At 49.1% G+C, this 23,266-nt stretch overlaps 10 protein-coding genes across 10 annotated transcripts; 8 read left to right on the top strand and 2 right to left on the bottom strand.

The window, feature by feature from the left end:
- Positions 1-13: 13 nt before the first annotated feature.
- N7471_002635 (uncharacterized protein) lies at positions 14-2,688 on the top strand (the record flags this gene model as incomplete). The annotated part of the gene is made up of 3 exons (XM_057275355.1): positions 14-1,036; positions 1,086-2,533; positions 2,601-2,688. 3 exons carry the CDS (start codon positions 14-16, stop codon positions 2,686-2,688), a joined length of 2,559 nt encoding a protein of 852 aa, XP_057139993.1.
- A 483-nt stretch (positions 2,689-3,171) lies between these two features.
- N7471_002634 (Apq12 family protein) lies at positions 3,172-4,116 on the top strand (the record flags this gene model as incomplete). Its single annotated transcript, XM_057275354.1, has 2 exons — positions 3,172-3,597; positions 3,677-4,116. Exons 1-2 carry the CDS (start codon positions 3,582-3,584, stop codon positions 4,114-4,116), a joined length of 456 nt encoding a protein of 151 aa, XP_057139992.1. The 5' UTR covers positions 3,172-3,581.
- Positions 4,117-4,722: 606 nt separating this feature from the next.
- On the bottom strand, positions 4,723-5,592 carry N7471_002633 (putative signal sequence-binding GTPase GPN3; the record flags this gene model as incomplete). The annotated part of the gene is made up of 1 exon (XM_057275353.1): positions 4,723-5,592. One exon carries the CDS (start codon positions 5,590-5,592, stop codon positions 4,723-4,725), a length of 870 nt encoding a protein of 289 aa, XP_057139991.1.
- Positions 5,593-5,894: 302 nt separating this feature from the next.
- Positions 5,895-7,263, top strand: N7471_002632 (S-adenosylmethionine synthetase; the record flags this gene model as incomplete). The annotated part of the gene is made up of 3 exons (XM_057275352.1): positions 5,895-6,019; positions 6,123-6,208; positions 6,263-7,263. The coding sequence occupies exons 1-3, from the start codon at positions 5,943-5,945 to the stop codon at positions 7,261-7,263; spliced, it is 1,164 nt and encodes a 387-aa protein (XP_057139990.1). The 5' UTR covers positions 5,895-5,942.
- A 799-nt stretch (positions 7,264-8,062) lies between these two features.
- Positions 8,063-11,137, top strand: N7471_002631 (uncharacterized protein; the record flags this gene model as incomplete). Its single annotated transcript, XM_057275351.1, has 3 exons — positions 8,063-8,227; positions 8,306-9,052; positions 9,101-11,137. 3 exons carry the CDS (start codon positions 8,063-8,065, stop codon positions 11,135-11,137), a joined length of 2,949 nt encoding a protein of 982 aa, XP_057139989.1.
- A 950-nt stretch (positions 11,138-12,087) lies between these two features.
- On the top strand, positions 12,088-13,421 carry N7471_002630 (uncharacterized protein; the record flags this gene model as incomplete). Its single annotated transcript, XM_057275350.1, has 4 exons — positions 12,088-12,338; positions 12,399-12,831; positions 12,892-13,086; positions 13,143-13,421. The coding sequence occupies 4 exons, from the start codon at positions 12,088-12,090 to the stop codon at positions 13,419-13,421; spliced, it is 1,158 nt and encodes a 385-aa protein (XP_057139988.1).
- A 319-nt stretch (positions 13,422-13,740) lies between these two features.
- N7471_002629 (fungal specific transcription factor domain-containing protein) lies at positions 13,741-16,055 on the top strand (the record flags this gene model as incomplete). Its single annotated transcript, XM_057275349.1, has 4 exons — positions 13,741-13,826; positions 14,062-14,734; positions 14,786-15,292; positions 15,348-16,055. 4 exons carry the CDS (start codon positions 13,741-13,743, stop codon positions 16,053-16,055), a joined length of 1,974 nt encoding a protein of 657 aa, XP_057139987.1.
- A 1,043-nt stretch (positions 16,056-17,098) lies between these two features.
- On the top strand, positions 17,099-19,913 carry N7471_002628 (uncharacterized protein; the record flags this gene model as incomplete). Its single annotated transcript, XM_057275348.1, has 3 exons — positions 17,099-19,023; positions 19,088-19,201; positions 19,271-19,913. 3 exons carry the CDS (start codon positions 17,099-17,101, stop codon positions 19,911-19,913), a joined length of 2,682 nt encoding a protein of 893 aa, XP_057139986.1.
- A 971-nt stretch (positions 19,914-20,884) lies between these two features.
- N7471_002627 (uncharacterized protein) lies at positions 20,885-21,349 on the top strand (the record flags this gene model as incomplete). The annotated part of the gene is made up of 2 exons (XM_057275347.1): positions 20,885-21,095; positions 21,246-21,349. The coding sequence occupies 2 exons, from the start codon at positions 20,885-20,887 to the stop codon at positions 21,347-21,349; spliced, it is 315 nt and encodes a 104-aa protein (XP_057139985.1).
- Positions 21,350-22,024: 675 nt separating this feature from the next.
- On the bottom strand, positions 22,025-22,594 carry N7471_002626 (uncharacterized protein; the record flags this gene model as incomplete). Its single annotated transcript, XM_057275346.1, has 1 exon — positions 22,025-22,594. One exon carries the CDS (start codon positions 22,592-22,594, stop codon positions 22,025-22,027), a length of 570 nt encoding a protein of 189 aa, XP_057139984.1.
- Positions 22,595-23,266: the final 672 nt, after the last annotated feature.

Here is a 23,266-nt window from a genome sequence, read left to right as displayed (position 1 = left end):
ATATGGCCTACACATGCTATTCCGCTTCTCCACAGTTTGGAAGACTAATCGCGTGCCTCTGTCCCAATTCCCCAGATATTCCCGAGGACCGCACCCTAACCAACCCCTACACATCGATACCGCCGCCTCCCGCCACGGCTCCGCTTCGTACTTGAGATCTGTGCTTGAGGACGACGACGACGACGAAGACGAGGGTCCCGACTACTTTGACGAAGAATACGAAAACCAGTTCATGAATGGAACCTTTCTGCACAATCGTCTAGATAGCGAACCATTCATCCCGGTCCTCAAATCCCCTCCTCCAACGAAACGATCGTCACGACGGGCAACGAGTATGGCATTACACCCGCCTATGAACAGACCACCCCCATTACATATTGACGTAGACCCGCGTTCGATATCAATGTCAATGGGTGCAGGAGATCCAAGACACCCAAAAACCCCTGGAAATAAGATCAGCTCCTTCTTCGGCTGGAAGGCGGCGAATAATAATACAGCTACATCCCCTGGAGGTGAATCATCCAGCACCGAGATCTCCGACTCCGGTCGATCAGCAATGCCTTCTCCTATGCCACCATTAGCAAACGTCCCTTTCAAACCGGGCTCTCCATACGATTCCAAGACCAATGGATATGGTCTTCCGGCGCGGACCCCTTCACTGGGGGCTTCAAGTTTAAAGGAAAATATATTTATGTCCAAGATGGCAGAGATTGAGAATGAATTACGAGAGATAAGCTCTGAATTGGCGGGATCTATCCGCCGAGAAATGGATCTGGAGGATCTAGTCGAACGGCTACAATTAGAAGGTCCGGACGTCAATCGACGGACAAGTGACTATTTTTCAGACTCGGGTACTAGCTCTGTTCGCTATGCCTCAGATTATGGGAAGAACGAAGATATCGAAAAGATTCGCCGCGCTGCAGAGCAAGAACGGGCACAGCTCAAGGTCGAATTATCGCAGAAGTTACAGGAGGAGCGGTCTCAGCGGTTGGCATCAGAGTCGCATGTCCAAATCTTGGAATCTCAAGTTCAACAGGTACGGCAAATTATGCCCAATATATGAATGCTGCTAACAATTTATCTAGCTTCGACGTGACAGAACGGATATGTCTGATTTGTCGTCGAAAACCAAGGAACTTGAGACCGCACTGGAAAATACCAAGCGAAAGCTGCTTGAAGAGCGGCAATCCAAAGATAACTTCGAGGACCTACTTACCGCCATGCGGGTAGAGTTGGAACAATTGCGTAATGATCGAGATCAGCTTCGAGATGACAACAGGCTCGTGGAGGAAATTGAAGCTTTAAAAATCGAAAATGCCTCTTTGGCCCAGCTACAGGGTGGTCGATTCGCTTCGATCGCCGAGGAAGGTAGCTCACCTAGGAACTCGGCATTTGGAGTATCACGATCGAGCTCCGTTGCACGCAAGCCCAGCGGCTTAGCTCGCTCAGGTTCGCTTTCTCGGTCGAACTCGGTCAATAATAACAGCGGTGGTAAATCACCAGAAACACGTGAATCATTGGTTGACAAGGTTCACGATATCGAGGTTCAACGCGATGCCCTCCACAGGACATTGCGGAGCCTCCTCGATCGCCAGGCATACCAGGCCCGCGAGTACGAGAAGCGCACTCGTATGCTCGAAATGGAGCTTGCTCGAGCCCAACAATCGGGTCAGCCTCGGAAATTGGGCTATGAGAGAGATGTGCGCAACTTGCGTGACGAGGTGAATCATCTCCGCATGCGCGCTGAGGATGCCCTGGATGGCAAGTGGCAGTGCGAGAAGAACCTCGCTGGTCTCAAGATGGACTTAGACCGTGCCGAGCAGGAGACCAGCTCTCTACGCGCGCTTCTTCTGGAGGACACTGCCGCTGGTGCAGAGTTGATGACCGGCCAAGAAGGCTTTGCTGAGGTCGTGACCACATCCTCTTCCCTGGAATCTGCATTCCAGCAATTGCAGGCGGATCGAGCTGAAGCTGAGGCGGATGTTGCAGATTCGGAAGAGCTTGCTTCCTCCTTTCTACGGACTGAGGCACTGGGCAGCAAGGTCCATTACCAGCTTCAGACTAACACCTCTCTGCATGCCCGTCTAGCAGCAGCCATTGATAAGGGTGACAAAGATCAGCAGATCTCGGTTGAACGGATTAATATACTGCAGAACCGCATGAGGGAGCTCGAGGAAGTTCTTTTGGTTGCGCAAAACCACTCAGAAGAAGAGATGGGCAAGCACGAGGATGAGATTCGTCTGCTGAAGGAAAGCCAGCATGCCCAGCTCACGCGGATGATGAATGGTGGTCGCAACACAGTCGGCCTCTCCCCGCGGCCGCCGAACGCACCATTCGATTCTCGCTCGCCGCGTCTGGACCAGACCACGAGCGGCGAGGGTGTACCCTTGACCGAGGTTGTCCAGTCCGAAATCCTCGAGCGACGAGTCAAAGATCTCGAGAAGCTCCTCCGTGATGCGGATATGGAGATGGAGCAAGTGGTTGGACGGATGAACCGCACGCAGATCGATGTGGCTCAGCTTCAAACTGACAGGTATGCAATTCGTGTTTCATCTTATATTCTCTCTTTTCTTCCCATCTTTTACTAACTCATCCCACAGAGACGACGCTCTCCGCCAGACCCGCCAACTCCAGACCGAGATCCAAGCTGAGCGTGACGCCCTCAGAGGGCTCATCAACGCCCTGTAATTTTGACAAACCTCGCGCTTTGTCCTTTCCTACTATCTTACTATACCACGTCTGCATATGCATTTGCGCTCCCATCGCCCGCGATGGTAGAGCGCAATATCTTGGAGTTAGCCCGGAGTCCCGGGTTTTTGTTTTGGGTTCTTTTGATGAAGATCATGCGTGTGGCATCGCGCTATATCTTCCCTAACTTGGGCTTGGGGCGTTTTGTCTTTTACACTCACGAGACTGGTGGTTGACTGTTGTTGGTCGTGCTTGTATATAGAAACCGTCTCTATTTGGGTAAATATCTAATCTATTGTATAGTATTATTTGTGAACAATCTGATAATCATAAAATATATCGAGATCAGCTGAGAGCAAAGTATAAGTGAGACTAATATCGCAAGTAGAGCATCTCTTCACATGCGACGTTTGTTTAGTTTGCATCCTCTTTTCATCCGGGTGCCACGCCGCAACTTGGAACCCCCAGCTTGAATGTCACATTCGCTTCTTGACCTGCCTATCATTGATCGCATCGGAATATATACCTTCAGAAACTATCTCTCCTAGTCTCCGCTCCAGCTGACCTCTAACACACCTCACCAAACCCCTCCTCGGCCTGGTCGCATTGCTCTACTCCAACAACAAGCTCCAACACGAGACCAAACAAAGCGCTCTCGAGTCCAAGGAACAACGCCTCTGAACATTGAAAAGCCAGTGCACTCTTTCCCTACCTCACACCGGCGGTCCCCTCGAACATATCCATTTTCAAGGGTCACAAAGAGCCAAAGATCTCAAACAAAGCGCCGGCGAGCCAAAGAAAACCACGGGATCTAAGACACGAGGTGTCTCTATCCCCCGTCTCCCCCTCGTCGACCACTTCAGCAATCAAAGATACTCAAACACACAACGACCATGGACTTCCTACCAGGTACGGACCTCACCTATCCTCCAGCCATATAGATACAAATACCATGGCGCAAAGCTAACCAATAATCCCACGGACACAGAAAACCTCCAAACAGTCCTCCAAAATCCCGCCTTCACCTACCTCCAAACAACGACACAAGACCACCTCACAACAAAACTCTCGCACCTACGCACAATGGTGCTCCAACCATACCTAATCGAGCCCGTCTCGAGCTTCCTCGCCTCCTACTCCTCCTCCATGCCAGACCTGCTCTCAATCTTCCTCCTCGCCATTATAATCTTCGTCTCCCTCAAGATTCTAGACTACGCCTACCGCGTGGTCGTGTTCTGGGTCACGCTCGCGTTCAGGCTTGTCTTCTGGGGCTCGATTCTCGGGGTCGGCTGGTATGTCTACAGCGTTGGTGTTGAGAATGCAGGCAGGGATTTCGGGTGGCTTTGGGGTGTAGTATATGGCTTTGTTGCCGATTTTCAGGAAAAGAGTAAGATCGCTGCGGCGGCTTATGCGAAAACACCCAAGTAGGGCGGTTGGGTTGGGTTTATTGGATGGGGTTGTGTGATGGGAATTGAGTCAAAATTACCGGCTTGTTGATGTCTTTCTTCCTGGCCGGTATGCCTGTTTCTGGGTATATGATGAAAATTCGCAGTGCCTATTTCTTTCCTTCATGCTGCTGAATTGGTCTAGCGATTAACGACTTGTTTTTGGAGTTCTAGACAGCAATATTCATGAATTGATTTTGGTTTCATTATGGTTTCATTATTATTTATGTTATCTGAGGATATGACCGAATATCCATTTGCAGTGTACAAAGCCCTCAAACTCTGACTCTGGTAACCTCAGCCATGGTTGTATCGTAAGTATAGTTGATTCCAGACGTCTAGGAAGCTCCAAATGCTGTGTAGTCCGGCGCAACAAGAATGTTGGAAGGTTTTTTCCAGTATCGTAAGATCGGCCGTACATTAGCAATATGAGATGAAAAGTGGGACTTTTCTCGAACTGCTCCGCTGCCGGAAACTCGAGGCTGCTGCATGGGGTGGCATTGGGTGAAGTGGTCGGTCGTAGGGGATCTTGAATGTGCAGGGAATCTGCTGCAAGTCACAGCGCTGCAGTAATCACCTGTGATACCCCTCAATCCTCGTAGTTCACCTCAACTGCATCCTTGGGTTCTCTCGGTTCCTGGGCCTCATGGTATTGGATAGCATCGTCGATGTGGCTCACAATCGCCGCGACGCTGTCCTCATCCGAGACATCCAATTGCAGGAACGAAACCATACTGAAATCGTCGATCAACTGTCCGACAGCCCGGTTGAGCTGCTTGAAAGATCCGCCGCTCATCAAGGATTCCGCGGCCATGGGGTTGGCACCTGCGGTGAGATCGTCCTCTTCCTTCTCTTGCAGCAATTGCACATCCACGTTGGTAAACCGTTTCAATTCCCGGCGTGTCACCATATCGCGGACCTGATCCATCTTGCTGAGAATATTGACGTGCGGCATCTCCATCATCAGCATGGCGGACATGGCACTGAGTGTACCGGCGAAGAATTTGGCTTTGTCGATGACGAAGGTGCTTTCGAGTAGGTAGGCGGCACACATGTTGATGTTCAACGGGCCTTGTCGGGAGAGGAAAGTTGTGAGGGTTGGTAGAAGAGGAATATGTGTGTAAAGCTCGATTTGGCCGGGCATGTCGAAGATGATCAAATACTCTTCGCTCAATGGCTCCAGCGCCTCTGAAAGGAATTCCAGGTTCTGGAGTAGGAACTCAAAGCAGTAGATGAGACCTCCATTTGGCCCTAGGCCCATCTCTTCCATCACATCTTCTAAAGTGATCAGGTCACGAATATCGAGATCTGGTTCGTAGGCGAATGTCTCGGCGGCGGGGTCGAGGTTCACATAGAAACAACTGCGGCGGGTGGTTTGAAGGTGTTGGATTATCGCATTGCTGAAGGTGGTCTTGCCTGCACCTGCAGGGCCCATTACCAGGACACCAAATTTGGACATCGTTGTATATAAAATAAAAAGTAATCAAAAGAAGTTCAAATGGTTCTATCTTATCACACGAAAATTCCAAGGCTGTATAATCTGCCCGAACTCACCGCCCCGGATGGCGCGATCACGGGTTGACAAGGGACAGGAAGTACCGCGTACGAAGGACAATAGGGAGGGTACTTCGGTAGTACCTGACCGGTCCCCCACTCACACTATATTTTCTCTGGTACCGCCTGTGTAACTCGGAAAAAAAAAGCAAAACCCCACCAAATTTCCCCTCCCCGAGAGATCTTCCTCTTCCTTCTCCCTCCATTCCTCTTTCCCCCTTTTTGTCAATTTCCGTTTCTTCACACACCGTCACAATGGGTTCTGTTTCAAACAGCGGCACTTTCCTCTTCACTTCCGAGTCTGTCGGCGAGGGTCACCCCGATAAGATTGCGTGAGTTATATCCCCTAAAACCCTTTCATCTCTGCCCTCGGGGGGTTATTAGATGGGTTTTACACCATCAATTCCAATTGTCAATGTACTAACCCACCAATAGTGATCAGGTTTCCGATGCCATCCTCGATGCCTGCCTTTCTGAGGATCCCCTCTCCAAGGTCGCTTGCGAGACTGCCACCAAGACCGGTAGGTTGACTATGATTACTTCAGGCCAGATCTCAATCTGACATGTTACATTAGGTATGATTATGGTCTTCGGTGAGATTACCACCAAGGCCCACCTGGACTACCAGAAGATCATCCGTGGCGCTATCAAGGACATCGGTTACGATGCCTCCGAGAAGGGCTTCGACTACAAGACTTGCAACATCTTGGTTGCCATCGAGCAGCAGTCCCCCGATATCGCTCAGGGTCTTCACTACGAGGAGGCTCTTGAGAAGCTCGGTGCCGGTGACCAGGGTATCATGTTCGGCTATGCCACCGACGAGACCCCTGAGCTTCTGCCCTTGACTGTCCTTCTCTCTCACAAGCTTAACGCTGCCATGAAGGCCGCCCGTAATGATGGTTCCATCCCCTGGTTGCGCCCCGATACCAAGACCCAGGTCACCATTGAGTACGCCCACGACAACGGTGGCGTCAAGCCTCTGCGCGTCGACACCGTCGTCGTCTCTGCCCAGCACAGTGATGATGTCTCCACTGAGGAGCTCCGTGCTGTCATTAAGGAGAAGATTGTTCGCAAGGTCATCCCTGCCGAGCTCCTCGATGACCGCACTGTCTACCACATCCAGCCCTCCGGCCGCTTCGTCATCGGTGGTCCTCAGGGTGATGCCGGTCTCACTGGCCGTAAGATCATCGTCGACACCTACGGTGGCTGGGGTGCCCACGGTGGTGGTGCTTTCTCCGGAAAGGATTACTCCAAGGTCGATCGTTCCGCTGCCTACGTTGCGCGCTGGATCGCCAAGTCTCTGGTCAACGCCAAGCTTGCCCGTCGTGCCCTTGTCCAGCTCTCCTACGCCATTGGTGTCGCTGAGCCCCTCTCTATCTTCGTCGAGAGCTACGGTACTTCCTCCAAGACCTCCGACGAGCTGGTCGAGATCATCCGCAACAACTTCGATCTCCGTCCCGGTGTCATCGTGAAGGACCTTGACCTGGCCAAGCCTATCTACTACCAGACCGCCAAGAACGGTCACTTCACTAACCAGGAGTTCTCCTGGGAGTCACCCCGTGCCCTCAAGTTCTAAGCGGGCTCTGCTTAATCCGGTGACTCCGGACAATTTTTGACGACTGTGATGATTTGCTTTGTTTTCAACAACTCAAAGCACGATGAGCATAGACTATAAAAAACCCTCATAAAATCCAGAAGTTGGTTTCCACTTGGAGATCAACTTCTCTTGTTTCATTATCTGCATGGTCGCGCAAATGACGGGCCTTTTCGGCGAAGACAAAATTCAACATGATACCACTTTTCATCGGCTGGGAAAGGAAGTTTTTGGCGTTTTTCTGGAGCGACAGTCTTCAACACCATATCTCTACCTCACTGCCCATGGTGCCTACCGAGGAGACGTTGGTCCTGCTTCCACGCTGGATCATGCTCTATCGGTTTCGAGGGAACCTGCACGGCACTCTCGCAGACAGTGCCGTGCAGGTTCTTTTCGGCTTGGTCCTGGGCTTGCTAATCTAAACATTAGCGATAGATTCATAATATTCATCATATCTTTTTTTTACATATTGTTTTTGGCAGTATACCACTAGTTTAGGTATCTTTGACGTACGCAATCTCCTAAGAAAGCAATTTCAATATCTAGACGGATTTCTTAAGACAAACACTCTCTTGACCACTTCATTGAAATCAATTAACGTGTCTTACATTGGTCCAGGCGGAGTGCACGTCCCGACGCGTGACGGACGCCAGACCCGCCAAGATTCGAGCGCGATTTGTCGACAACCTGCACAACCAACGTCAATTGCTTTGTTGGTTTAGCATAAGACTTGACTCTTGCGTTCAAATTACAGGATGCCAACAATCTTCTAGACGCGACCATGGCCTCGCGTATAATCCCCAACATCCTGGATCCGCTCAGTTCATCCGCGCTGAACAAACTCCACGAACCGACCCCTCCACCCATAAAGAAGCGGAAAAGAGGCGATCAAGAGGAGGTAAACGATACTGCTGGACAGCTTGCTACTTCTTCCATCGTCATAAGAGTAAGTCACGCTTATAATTAGCCCAGAATATGCTCAATCCATTGGGCTGCTGTTACTTACTCTCCGCAACTTGTATAGGCTCACTCGGCGTCTTTATCTGACGAACCCTTAATTCTTGAACCAATTACCGCCCTCCCCCGCACAAGGCTACCCCTCTCGTGGCTCGACGACACGCCCGCCTCCCGATCCGATGAGCAACCAGGCGGCCTTTTCACCGCGGACATCCCCTCGCTAGAAGTTGACCTGCGCGCAAAGGCGGAACCTACTGTCCTCGCTGTGCGCCTGGTGCCCAATGGCGGGCTCTACATTATCGAGAGGGTGAAGAGGGGCATATACTCGCTCTCCAAGCTTGCCCGATGGGTGCACGAGGGCAATCTCGTTGTTGCGGCCAAGGGGTGGCATGGAGCTGACGCGGCGGAGGTGGATAGCGTAGCTGTCGACGAGATCGGTGCTGTTCCCGATGGGTTTGACTGGTGGCAGGTTGCTCAGATTGATGAGCCCCTCTCCGATGTTGAGATGGGCGAAAAGTCTGCTGGGCTGGATATTGCGGTTGTCTTTGGTCCGTCTGAGTCTGATCTTGGGAACGCTGAGACATCCTTTGTGAGTGTTGTTGAGCACCGGAGTCATTCGCTTGCTCCGTCGAGGAGCTTCGATGCCGCTGAGGGGGGTTCATTCTTGCTTCCTGAATCCCAGGGATTGGGGGATGTTGCTACGGCTATGGATGTTGATGGTGTTGATTCCAATGTCGTGGATGTGCAACAGTCCCCCGAGGAGTTACTGGACGGGATGAGAGATCACTATCTGCAGGCTCTCTACGTTTCAAAGGTGATATACTCTACTCGCTGTTGGTTGCTCTTGACTGACATTTCCTAGACTTCTGTGGCGTACTTTGCGAAGGGCCCGTTGACACGCTGCCGGACTGCTTTCCAGGCTCGTGACTCGGAACAGCCTCACGGCTCGACGGAGCTGATTGAATCTTACCGTGAGGCTATCCTCGCCACAAAGAAAATGGACCTCAAATACAGAGAAACATTGCCATCGACAATTCGCGATGCAGTTCTTGCGCTTTCTGATGATGGCGCGAAATCTAAGAAGCGGAAGAGTAAGAAAAAGAAAATGGGCAAGAACGGTCTTTACCCAGAGGAGGAAGGATTCATCCACAGGTGGTGGAAGGACAGGGTCTTAAATGAGTCTTCTGCGCAGGGAACGTCGCGCGAAGCAGAGTCTAAGAAACAGATTTCGGATCTCCGGCTCCGCGAGACACAATTGCAGATCCTGCTGATTTTGGAGGTCATGGTGTTGGAAATGACCATTACTTCGGCAGAGAAAAACAGCACTAACAAGGAGAAAGATGTAAACGGGGAGCAAGATACGTCGAAGAAAGCCAAGCCTAAGAAGCCCACGGATTTAAACGTGCTGCTTGAACTCCATCTCGATCGGATGTGCATTTGGCACGCTGTGACAATGGAAGAAACGTCTGCCGCCGATACAGCAAAGACTTCTTCTTTCAATAGCAGCCATCTTTCAGGCAAGAAAGTCGAGAGCGATGCGGTGCGTGACTTCTGCACGGAAGTCATCATTCCATTCTATGCTGCGCGTCTCCCGGACAAATGCAAGTTGATCACCCGCAAGTTCGGCGTATCTGGCGGTATCTCCCCAGCTGCTAAGAAGACACAATCTTCGAGTAAATCACACCGCGTGGAACCCGGTGCGGAAGTCAAGCGACAACAGCCTGCACCGAAGCCCCGACGAACATTGCAGCGAGTACTTACGGACGATAAAGCGGCAGCGTCCCATGCTCGACACCCAGGACTGACTCGATCCAACACTGCGCCGAGCCAGCATAATGCGAAGCGCGATATTGAGCCCCTGCTGCCCACTGTACTCAGCGGCAGTGTCCGGGGTGGCATTCAGAAAGCAAAACGGACGGAAAACCGCGAGGTTGATCTTAACGCCGTAGCACGACAGCATGAGACCAAATTGAGAAAGGTCCAAATGCTGGCCAACCAGAAGAGAGAGCTGGATGCTGCTATTCACGCGCTCCGGAAGCCGAACAGAGAGCTCGTCTCCAAGGACCTGGCAGACGATGCGTCGAAACGGGTTATAAGCGGCGGAGGCAGTTCAAGAAAGTCAAGAAACCCCGTGCGCAATCCGTTCGGCGAAGGTGTACAGGTCATGGCGACTCCTCGAGGCAATCGAAGGAAGGACGCGGTGGTCGGGCTACCGCCGCTCCCTCGTAGTCTGGCCCCATCCCGGTCATTTGCCGGTGTGGAAAATTCTCCTTTCGGCGAATCTCCCATAATGATCCCATCCTCGAGTCGACGGGCAATCTCATTCTCTGGCGCCGACTCTGACCCTTTCAATTCTCATGACAATCTACACGATGGACGAAGTCCACGATCAAGTCAACCGGACGGAGCTATTCAAGAAACTCCAACTAGGCCATCATCCAAAATTTTCCAGAGTGATACCATAGCTGCCCGTCGGCCATCATCCTCCACTGGCAAAGGCCTGTTCAGGGTGCCGAACCTCCCAGCTCCTCGCTCATCCACACAACCAATGGTTCCAGGCTCCCCCATCCATTCCCGCCCTAAGAACATCTCCGCATTCACGGAAAACCTGTCGACATCATCTCGACAATTCAGCCAGTCTCTCAACCAGGCTCGCACTTCGGCCATCATGGAGACGCCACCCAGAAGACAGGCACCGCAGAGTATATCTACTCCCACTGCTGTGCCATTTTCTCTATCGCTTGATGCCATGGTCACCGATAATCCTCGCGCTCACTCCCCACCTGCCATCATGGGAACCCCCGTCAAAGGCGCCGCAGCTATCCCCGTAACGCCCGAGAAATCACAGTCCAAGTCGATATACGAGCAGTTGGGGTGGGATGACGAGATGGAATTCTAATACCCTAGTTTCCGATGCATACACGCCCGAATGCATATCGTCCTCATGTTTCATGCATTTATGCGGAGTTTTTCTGTGCCTGTTTTGCTTTGCTGTGTGTTGTTTCTCTGTTCTTTCTGTTTTTATTTGTACTGGTGTTCGGATACACCTGGCTGGAGTTCGAGACGGCTGAAGCACTGGCATGGCGTGCATGGCGTGCATTGTTGAATTCTTTTTGGATATATCCCCATCGCCGCATTATCTTAGCATCCTCATATTCATAAGCATACAATACATTCTATCCATGTGTCAGAAAAAAATAGTGCAATATTCCGTACCATTGTTCATTGGGGACTATAGATCTTCTAATGTGATTATTGGTACAATTTACCTGAAACACGAGCCAAGGTGTACAATTCTAGGCCAGCACGCCCAGACATGGGGCAAAGTCCAGTTTCCCCTGGAAGTTATGTGGTGTCTCACTTGAAAGAAATCATCAGGGCGTCTCATGCATGTCAAGCCCAGATACGCGTATTCACATATTTAACACTTTTTCACTATATTCTATATATTTTGCGGCTAAATCCTTACCCTTCTAGCTATAACACCAATAAGGGGGGGATATCTAAAAAAATATATCTGAGAAGACTACGGAGTACCCCAGAAAGACATAATAAGGCCGTGCAAACGGCCGACTATTTTTGTACATTATATCAAGATATAAGCCGCCTCATCTGTTTTTTTTTAGCCTAGTGAAAGTCAATTGCAACTAGAGCGCCACTAGATCGACCTTGGCTTGATCTACGGAGTGAAAGGCCTTACGTGTGTCGACGTGGTCGCCCCACTGTGGAAGGCAGTCGTATTCGGTTTGGGATGTCATTAATATACGAATCTCCTGAAAAGGGAAAATAGTCTAGTCTCCAGGGCTGTCCACTTTACCACTTTACCTCCACATTCACCTCAATTTTGATATGATATCTGAACCTATTCAAACCACCTTCCAACACAAATCCGACGATGCTTACGAAAAGTCCTCCAAGACCAAGGAATCAGAGATCTACACATATTCTGTGCCAGTCAGTCCGGTCATGAACGAACACGAACACCACCACAAGGCCCCGAACCACAGCCGAACTCTACTATACGTCCCCAACACATTATGGACGCGATTATTTGCAGCAACGGTGATCACCGAGACCGTCCTCACAGTGGCAATTGAAAGGTAGGGGCCCGACCTCGGATATCAGTCCCTTTTCGGATTTGCAGCTTATGGGGGAACTAGCTGGATTCTCATGAGCCTGTGGGACGACCTCGACAACGACAGCAAAGAAAACGGAACAATGCGCCTTCAGTCATTTCTCGGCCTGTACATTTTCGCTCTTCTATACGAACTGGCGCTGTCATATGACGCACTGCGCCGGCGGAACACAATCCAACTGATCGGACTCTGCATCTGTAATCAGGGCCTGTTCGCATATGGCATTCTTCAGATGAAGGAGCTAAGGGATACTATCTCCAACTTGACGGATAAAAATCTCAGCGACCGTCTGCAGGACATGTATCAGGTCGAGCTAATTATTGTCCCTGTGCTTTTGGGTACGGGGACTATGTGCATGAGTTTTTTTACGTGGAAGTTGCGTGCCGAGTTTTCATGGTCTATATATAAGAATATCAGCGCGGATTTGCAGATGAAGCGTCGATATTTTACATATCAGGTTTGTTACGACGATGCTGGTAATTTGCTTTGTTTTTGTTTACTGATGAAGTTCTTCTAGGTGTATATCGCTCTCCTGAAATTCGATTTCTTCTTCGTATTCGGAAGTCAACTCCAAATCCTCCTTGTTGTCTTTCAAACCGAAGACATCGATTTCATCATCAATGCCTCGGTGATCCCGATCACGATATTGACCTTGGTCCTGTCAGCTCAATTTTGCAAGCGCGAGAAGACGAAATCTCTCATACTCATGATGGTGAGGATTCTCCAGTGCGAAACAATATCTGAGCTTCAAACTAACCAGTCATTCAGTTCTTTATGCTTATCATAATTGGATTCCTTGTCCTCATCCTCCTTCGAATTTACAGTGGCGCCGATAGCATTGATTTCAGCTCTTTCCGGGTGTCCCTGACATTGTTCGCAGCTGCGTCATTACTTTTGATGCTTCTCACATTCATTAACTCCGTGATGTGTATCCTTAATTTCAATAAAGGATTGAAGAATCACGTCCATCCACCTAAAAAGAGGAAAACGTCTGTCTCGTTGGAGCTCGAATCCCAAGAGACACCTACACGGTTCCTGTTACACTAGATATCCTGACTCTACGACTTATTGCCCTTTTCTTTACTTGTGTATTCTATTCTACTTATTCTATGTACATATAGACTTGAATTACAAATTGGGTGACTCAACCACCTAAATATATACGTCAAATAGTAATTCAAACCACTTTTCGAGGTTGATTTCATAGTTCATAACATTGAATACTTCAAAAACTCCGGTGATGGTATTTCCGTTCATGATTGGGCGGACCGGCGAACTGAAGATTAGCCGACCACATCCCCCACTCGCCTCAAGTTTTCTTTTAGCACCAATCTCTTTGCATTTTGAAACCGGCTTCTGGATCAAGATGGGCACTGATTTCCAGGGTATACCCAGTCGGTCTAGTCAACAGCCCACTCGCACCACAGCAAGACCCAAGAAAAGAGCTGTGGCGTAAGTATGTCCAAGCGGCATCAAACTTCCGCTCACACTTTTCACAGCTGTCATCGATGTCATGAGCAAAAGATCAAATGCTCCGGAGAAAAGCCATGCTCGAAATGCCGATCTGCAGGCTACGAAGCTCAATGCAGATATGCGACCAGAGATCGCAAAATAAGGGTGGATGAAAGGTATCCATCTGGTTTGGTCGCTAATTTCAAAATGACTCACTAAATTCAATAATTGATAGCTATTTGGAGCAACTTCTGAAAGATAGCCAAGAGCTACATGACCGACGACATCGTTTGAAACAGGAAAGCCGCTCAAACAGACAAGAGCAGAGCTCTGGTTCCCAGCAAGTCTATGGGGATGCAGCCACTGAGAACACTGAGCCCCTGCTACAGAGTAATCTCCCTGGTGATAAGCCGTGGTTTCAATCCAATGATGCATCAGTGGTCCCCCTTTACATCAGCGAGGCAACTTGCGCTGCTTTTGCCACTCGTCTATGCCAGTCCTTGAAAGGGACCAACACGCCAACACCTCACCTTCCAAGATCGCGTTATACTGACGAGTCCGCAATATCATCTTTACTTCACATAGACGTACAATGGCCCGGCCTTGTGAGTGCCCAGCTGTTGGTAAAGACTGCACTTGGCCACATCATCCCATCTTTCCATTTGGCATTGAAGAAAGACACATTGGACATGCTCCATGGCGTCTATCAGAGAGGCGACTTCGATAATCCAAGTATCCAGTGCAAATACTTTGCTCTTTTTGCCATTGCTCAAGTTTTTTCAACTCCTCATGATCTTTCCGACACGTCGAATGTACCTGGCTTGGCCTATTTTGCCAAAGCATGGAGCCTCATTCAGATCGTTCCCGAGAGACCAAGCATGATTCATATTGAAAGTCTGCTCTTGATTGTCAGTCCCCTTTTTGGCAGTCACCTCGGTTCTTGCTTACTCTCTCTGTAGGCCATCTACTGCCAATTCTTGAACCGCTTTCACTCCGCCTACGTTTTGATCGGAAATGCATTACGACTCGGCCTCAGCATAGGCCTAAACTATAACATCCCACAAAGCCAAAATCTACACCCAGTAGCACGAGAACACCGCATCCGGATATGGTGGACCATCTACGTGCTTGACCGATTCTGGGGCTCAAAGTCGGGATTCCCTGTGCAAATTCACGACGAGGATATACATGTCGACCCACCGTCCATTTCGGCGTCTGAGATATACCATGATCAATTTTTGGATGGCTCTTACCAGGTGGCAGCAATAGAACTTGCCAAAATTATTGGTGACACAACAGGAGAGATATATTGTCGGAAGATTTCAGCCGAGACCTTCTTACATCGCGAACAGAAGCTTTTGACTCAATTGAAACAGTGGGTTCAGTCTCTTCCTGAGCACCTGAGGCTCAGTACAGAAAGGCCAAACCCGAAACACACGGTTCAGATGCATCTTCAGTTCAATTTTGTAAGAGCATAACTCTCCTTGGATCTCTTTCGAAACCATACACTGACTACTTTAGTGCGTAATCCTGGCAATTCGACCAGTCCTCCTCCATGTCCTCACCTTAAAAATGAGAGACCAAACTAACCAGTCTATGGATTCCATTTCACCCATCCTGGTCACGTTAAGTGAGGCATGTATACACGCAGCAAGACACTCGCTAGCATTATGTGTGAATGAATGGACCGGCGGATCCCTGGCAATATTTGGCTACTCATTTCCTGCCTACCTCTTCTCTGCCGCATTAATCCTGGTGATTTCGAGTCTTCTGCCACTCGGTGATCCAAGCGATTTAACTTCGGCCGAAACAGCAACGGAAATCCTCAAGAATCTCAGCTTATCCGATAATCTCGCGTCAAGGGACCTATACGAACGCATGCAGCGCGTGCGCCGGTGTCTTCACGATAGCCAAATATACTCTGCATCGGCACTTTCTCACGGTGCTGTGGACAATGTTGCCAATTTGTTGCCGATGGCTGAAGAATCGGATTCTGGTTCATTACGACCACACCGAAGTTCGAACAATCTCCAATCCTCCATGGGTCCTCTGGAAGACCTGGGTCATCCACTCTTTGAATCGAATGTCCCATATCTCACCACGGAAATGGCTCTGCATCAACCAACCATGCTGGATTTCCTGACTCAGTCTCATGTGGACTTTGGACTGCTTGATTCAGTGGAAATGTTCAATGATTTCGATTTAGCCTTTTCAATGTCTGTCAATTGATCATTACATTGATAACCTGAGATGCATTTTCCGATTTATTATCCAGCCGCATTGGATTTGGTCGTTCAAAGTGAACCACGCTGCAGGTAAGCGACATCGGCCATTTTCAAGTTGGCCGTAGAGACCCACTGATCGAAAGTATAGCAAATAAATGATGAACAAGCCCTGTTATTTGACAGAATACAGCTTCTTGTCTCTCATGTTCTATCCATGGCTTCCCATTTCATCTAAACCTACTCATTCTTCCGCGTCTCAAGATACACGGAACCAGCGTCTCCGTACAGAGATGCCGAGATTTACGTCTAAAAGCATTGAAAGCCGCACCTGGCTCATTCGCATTGACCTGCAATGTTGAACCCGTCTTCACCGACACCGAGTGGGTAGACCGTATCATTCTGTCCCTGCTCGCGGGGCAGATGCTAGGCTTATTCGCGCTACCTGAGCATCGGGGCCTTGGTCTCGGCGCCAAATTGTGTCAGAGCGCACTCGATTATCTGCGGTCATATTGATCGTCTCCTAATGGGATCCAAGTGCGGCTTACCTAGGTATGGTCGAGCCGGAGAACCATGTTACTGTCAAACCGTATCAGGGTCTTGGGGTTGACTTTGCTAGGAGGGCTACGTTTGTCGAGGCTGTTGTCGCGAATTGAGATGAGCATCTTCCGCCAGATGATCGGATCGAATTGGGTTGGTTATGGTTTATCGTATATCGCTTTTATAATGTCTTTTATGGGAAATAGCAGATAGAGTCCACGGATGGTTATATGTATTGTGGGGGTTGGGACTACAAGGACACTAATATTTTGAGACTAAGCAACTCTTCATTGGCGTAAAATATATATTCCTAGATCGAATTCAGGATGCAACGCTGCGGAGTAAAAGTGTGGGGTGATAAACGGTTCATAGCTCCAGTGTCTCACATTGCCTCCCCCAAATAATATTTAGCCGTATTAGCTGTGCCATCTTGCTTATATTCTCTGGTTTTCCATTCCATTTTGTCAAGCCAAGGGTGGAGAAGAGCCTGCCGGGGCTACAATTTGTATAATGAAACTTGATTCGGGATTCTTTGTTTTCCTTTTTGCGGCTGTGCAAGCATATGATGATGCACTTGGTCTAAGAAATGGCTATACTTCTTTATCCACAGCCAACTTTGACATCAAGTTAGTCAAAGATTCTCAGGTCCTCGCCTCTCTCAAACCAGCAGGAGAGTCTTTCGACTTCTTGCCTTTTGATGATATTACATACAGAGCGGCAAATGGCCAGTATCATAATGGGGACATTGCATATCGTTATCGACTGTTGGGTTCAACAAAGTGGATTGCAGGCGATTCATCAAAAGCAAGAAAATCGTTGAAAAGTGTCAAATCCGATGCTCTTGCAGCCGCTGAGATGACACAAACCCTGCCGACCTCTCCTATCAATATTCTTCGAGAATGGATTGATGTTGAAGGCGATCTCGGGTTGACCTTTACTCTGACCAACAAGGGAGATCAGACACTGGAAATTGGTAGCCTGGGTTTCCCGACCGAATTCAACAGTATCTTCTCCAACCGCACAGCAGAAGATATGGTGGCCAAGTGCTTGCTCACAGATCCATATATTGGGATGGATGCTGGGTATCTTCAGGTGAATCCCACGATTGGGACAGGGGCATCGTTGATCGTTACCCCGTTGCTCAACACGAGCACTCCACTGGAAGCATGGCGAAATCTGGACGAGCCTAGCACCGAACCTCTCTATTACGGCAGTCAAACATTTGAGGGATTCTACGAATGGCAGACTCACACCAAAGCCTATGCCGAGAATGAGTGGTCTGGTGCCACCCCATGGAACGAGCCTAGCTCTCGACTCGTGAGCCCGGGTGAATCAGTGACCTACGGATTGCGCTTCACGGTTGTCAAGGACGGTGTGCGTGGTATACAGGATGCAGTCAAAGCCACCAACACGCCTGCCACACTGGGCATACCGGGATACGTGGTACCAGTCGATCTCACAGCTCGGCTTTACGTTTCTCACTCTCAAATCGCCAAAGTCGTGTCCGAAGACAACTCCTTTAAGATAACCCGTGGTACAAATGGCACTCTATCACTCACCCCAACTGGCTTGGTTTGGGGTCGAACCAAAGTAACCATCACATACAAAGACGGCAAAGTCCAAACGATACACTACTTCATTACGGACTCGGCACCAGCAACAATCAGTAAATTGGGCAAGTTCACTACCACCTCGATGTGGTTCACTGACACAGATGACCCCTTCCATCGAGCTCCATCAGTCATGACATGGGATCACTCAACCCAAGCGCAAGTCCTCCAAGAACCCCGAGTCTGGATATCCGGACTAAGCGACGAAGGTGGTGTGACCTACTTGGCCAGCGCAATGAAGCAATCTGGTTTGGCCGATGCGACAGAGGTATCAAAACTTGAACAATTTGCTTCCGATGTTCTATCTAAGACTATCCAAAACTCAGACTTCACCGTCCGCAAGAGTATCTTCTTTTACGAGCCTGGCCAAGTCCCTGAATACTCATACGACCAGTCTATCGACTGGGGCAACTGGTGGTCATGGAATAAGGATGCTTCCCATGCTACGGACCGTGCCTACGACTATATCCATGTCATCGGGGCATACTGGGCGTTGTATCGCGCAGGTCGAGATAACGGGTCACTTCTGAAAACACACACTTGGCAGTGGTATCTCAGTCAAGCATACAATACCACAGTGACCTGTTTCGCCACGGACTCGGGTGGTGATGGGCTTGTGGGGTACTCGCGTCTCGGACTCATGGGCGAGACCGTCGTTGGTGAGCTTCTATCGGATTTGAGACGTGAACAGTGGACTGCCGAGGCCGATTCTTTGGAGGCTGCTATGAAGCTTCGCGCTGAGGCATGGGATACGCAGGATGTTCCCTTTGGCAGTGAGATGGCTTGGGACTCGACTGGCCAAGAGGGAATCTACTACTGGAGCAAGTGAGTTTTTACTCTTTGGGCCGTTTTCTGGCAGTCACACTTGATTTGTTAACATTCTATTTAGCTATTTCAATTTGACCAAAACAGCAACGAAGACCATCAACAGCATCCTGGGATATATGCCCACAGTGCCGCACTGGGGATGGAATGGGAATGCCCGGCGATATTGGGACTTCATGTAGGAGCCAGCCCAATCTTTTTCATTTGAGCCTTCTCGACTTTTCCCCTTTACTGACATCTCATTCAGCTATGGCGGCAAGCTACAGCGCATCGAGCGCATGATCCATCACTACGGATCAAGCCTCAATGCACTACCCTTGCTATCCCATTTCCGCCAGAATCCAACCGACACCTATCTCCTCCGAGTTGGCTACGGCGGGGTAACAGGACCACTATCCAACATCCGACAAGATGGCTCGATGTACAATGCTTTCCACTCCTTCCCTGATACCCTGCAAGGCGATGATTATTCAGGTGACTACGGTCCAAACTTCCTAGGTATGATGCTTGGATCCGCTGTGTACCTTGTCGATGATCCCGATGTCGGACTTGTCGCGTACGGTGGGAATGTCGCCACCAACGGAAACACAGTCACCGTACAACCACGAGATGCTGTGCGTCGTCGGGTCTATGTTGCACAAATGGGAGTATACGTCACGATCAGCGCTGGATTGATAGAAGAGGTCTCGTTTGGTATTTCTCGGCCGACGTCTCTTCAACTACGTATTGTTCCTGGCTCGTCCGATGTTTCTTCTGTTATTGTTTGGGTCGAGACTCCGGGTACGGAGGATGACTATGCTGTGGCTGGGAATAAATTGCAGCGCGTGAGAGGTGGCTGGAATGTCAAATTTGACTCTGGGGAAGCGAATGTTGTTGTTTCTAAATTGTGATTTACGGTGAACACATGCAGATGTATCTGAATGGAATGGGGAATTACAATACTCCGTACGGGGTCTAGACAAATGAACTACTTAGCTGCAGGGTTTGTGCAGGGTCACTTGATCTATTGGGATGGCTATACCTTCACGCTGCATCGCAAGAATGGGGCTAATGCAGACTTTTGACTTTGACCGATTGGTGCATAATTTCTTGCATAGTCACTTACTTGGCACCTACATCCCATTTTTGCTGGAAGCATGGATCCGGCTCCCCAAACCAATGGCCCCTTCAACAATGAAAAATTACATTTAGATGACACACCACTCTCAAACACCGAATCAAAACTGGGTTACACACCATCCCAAAGTTCTCACCTAGAAGTTGGCGCTGCAGCCGAGGATATCGTCGCCGAGGACATGCATGGAACTGCAAGGAAGCGCAGATTCCGACTATACTAGTAGCATTTGGGGTGCCGTATACACTCTCGGATATGGCAACTATGGCATTGTCTTTGGCGAAGGGGAAGACAAAAGTGGGGATTTAATTCTGTCTGGCCTTATTTATAGTATGAAGATTATGATATAGAGGGATGCATGTGGGTATCAGGCCAGGCCAAAATATAAGGGATCAGATGAAGATAACCTCAAATTGTTAGTGGCGATATTCAAGAAACAACAAACAGATTGTACTCGAGTACTACGCCATCCCAACGGCACCCTTCGTGGTTATCAAGCTAGATCAACACCACGACAATGTCTTGATCAAACTCAAAATATGCATCGACCTTACTAGGCCCATCGTCTTACCCACTTACCGCGAAACCGCTAGCCACAACAGGTTCATCCAAGGGGATCAAGCAAACCAGCGTCATCCATAACATCACCGAGCGATGTCAGGCAGTTGACGTCGGCGATCCTGGTCGAGCAGTCCCGGCGAGCCGAGAGTTCACCGAGGAGATATTTGCCACGGGGAATGGAGGGAAATGGATGAGATACCAGCCAATCGGGCAGATCCGCTGGTCGAACGGGTGTACAGTACAACATATGTTGTACACAGTAGTTTTGCGGGGCTGGAGATCGGGCTGTTGCGATGCCGTCGCGATGCTGAAAGGGTGGATGTCAGATTAGATGTTCCTTCGGCCGAGCAAATGGCTAATGTTCTCGTGAGTGGCGTCATCCAGTACTACAACAAAAGTATGTCGAGTGTAGGTTTCGAGTACTGTGTGCTGTATGGCTTTCCACGTTTTCAATTCTTGTTTTCATGTTCGCGCAGCAACTCAATTTGACAGACACGATCTAGAGTATCATAGCGACGTCAGGCCATTCATATTAACAGTTTGATAGCGATCAAACCATTGGCGGGTCCCGAAGCCAAAATGGTCCTATTTACCAATGATGGCAGGGATAATGGGAGGTCCTTCCAGGCTGGAACATATCGGATGTGCTGAAAAGGGCTCCGTACAATCTGAGTATGTGACATGCCTATGATGAAACCTGACCCGATCGGCGGGTGATTCGCCACTTTACCCGAGTTTCCACCATACATAATTCAGTATTCCCAGCTGGTTTCCTTTGGATTCCACGGCGAGGATCATGGTTCCACAGCCCCCATTTCTCGGGTTTGGGGCCTGCGTTAGTTCTCCAGGATTGACATTAATAGATTGGCGTTTTTTCGAAGATCGTCAGGATTTCTATATTCCATTTTCGGGGATGGATCATGTGACCCGGAGTTACGCGGCAGGTGAGTCACTTCGCTTGACCTTCCAGCTTGGGCATCCCAAGAATAGAGCATGTGGGGAGTTTGGGAGTTTGGGGAAGTGAAGATTTCAAAGCGAAGATTTCAAAGCTGAAAAGTCATTTGAATAGGCCATCTAGACTGCTATTATTATTCGAGTTTTTACGGTGTGATCGGGAAAGCAGATTGTCCAGCAAAAAAAAAAGTTTGGTTCTTCGGTAATTATGAAATGACATATTGTCAAAAGTAAAGTTATATACATGGATTCATTTTGGTGTATTCATCATGGTCATCAAGTCGTAATATCGTGTTGTCGGTTGCAAAGGATTAGGGTAAAATGTTCGGTAGTCGAGAGTGTAGGAGGGAAAATATATAATGAGAGGCGAGTTCAACCCGCGATTGGGGAAACAATGCAAGATCCCCCTGTCCATAGGTGTTTGGAGGTCGCCTCAAGACAATTGCGACCCTTTTCCAAAAAACCATGCTCGGATGAATTTTCAGGTGATGTTGGTGGTGTTTGTGCCGGGGCTGCTGGGGTAGCTGCAACAGCGACAGTCTCTGATTTGGATTTGTATGATATTTGTTCGGTGACTTCGACCGGAGTCTCTTTGGCCGGGGTTGCAGCTCTGTTCTTCAGGACAGGCAGTTCTGTGTTGATCTCATCCACATCGTCTTCCTCGTCGGTGTCTTCGAAATCAAATGAACTGATGCGAGACTTCATGTCATTCTCGGTCCAGGAGACGGATCCGCAGTGCAGGCGGAAGTGAGCCACGCAGCGGCGAAGATCGGGGTCTGGTGCGGTGGCTTCACGGGCGAGTTTCTCTTTTGAGATGTGCGTGAGCTTGTAAGGAAGGGCATTTCTGTTTGCCATAGGGGGCCAGCGTTTATTTTGGACAATTGGCACGGAGGCGGTTGGTTTTGGAGTCTTGGGGGCTCTTTGCGTAGTGCTAGCGTTCATTGTGTTTTTAAATGGTGTAAACCGGGATGTTTTAAATAAGTGTAACCCAGAGAGATGTAGATATGCTGAAATATGTAGAATTGTTTTGGGGAGGGAGTTCCAAAGGGAAAAAGCCAGAGAAAGGTGGGAAACGGTAGCGAGTCTTATACCCTCGAAGAATAATGGGGAACCTGGTCCAAGCGTTTTTCTTGGCCTGCCGTGTCACCAGATCACGAAACCGGTTCCAGACCTCTGATGGGTCATCTTTTTTTGGTCTTTTTGTTTTTCTTTTTTTTCTCTCTTTTATGACTTGTCTACTCCGTATGTTGTGTCACTTTTAAACTCTTTCTACCCCAGAAACTTAAGTATTTATTGACCACTAATTTATTCCAGTTTAGTTATTATCCCCAATCCAAAGAGAAAATGAAGAAAAATGGGATTGCCGGTGTAGCGGCTATTCGGACACAGTGGATGGCCCCCAGTTTTCTTTGATCATTTGATGCTTCGAAAAATTTTCGGTGGAGACTCTTCTGCGGAGCTTATCTTGCTTGTTCGCCCTAAATCCGAGAGAAAAAAAACCCTTAAGAAAAAAAAAAAAAACGTTGCACGGGGAAAACTCACGATCCCCACGGATTACTTTCCTTGGAAATCCGAACCCCCTCATCCTTTGTAGGTATTTACACGTTTGCGGCT

Source organism: Penicillium samsonianum (genome assembly GCF_028829775.1).
Source record: "Penicillium samsonianum strain IBT 33392 chromosome Unknown utg000002l_segment0_segment0, whole genome shotgun sequence".
NCBI classification, from domain to species: Eukaryota; Fungi; Ascomycota; class Eurotiomycetes; order Eurotiales; family Aspergillaceae; genus Penicillium; species Penicillium samsonianum.
This window is presented reverse-complemented; position numbering and strand designations above follow the sequence as displayed.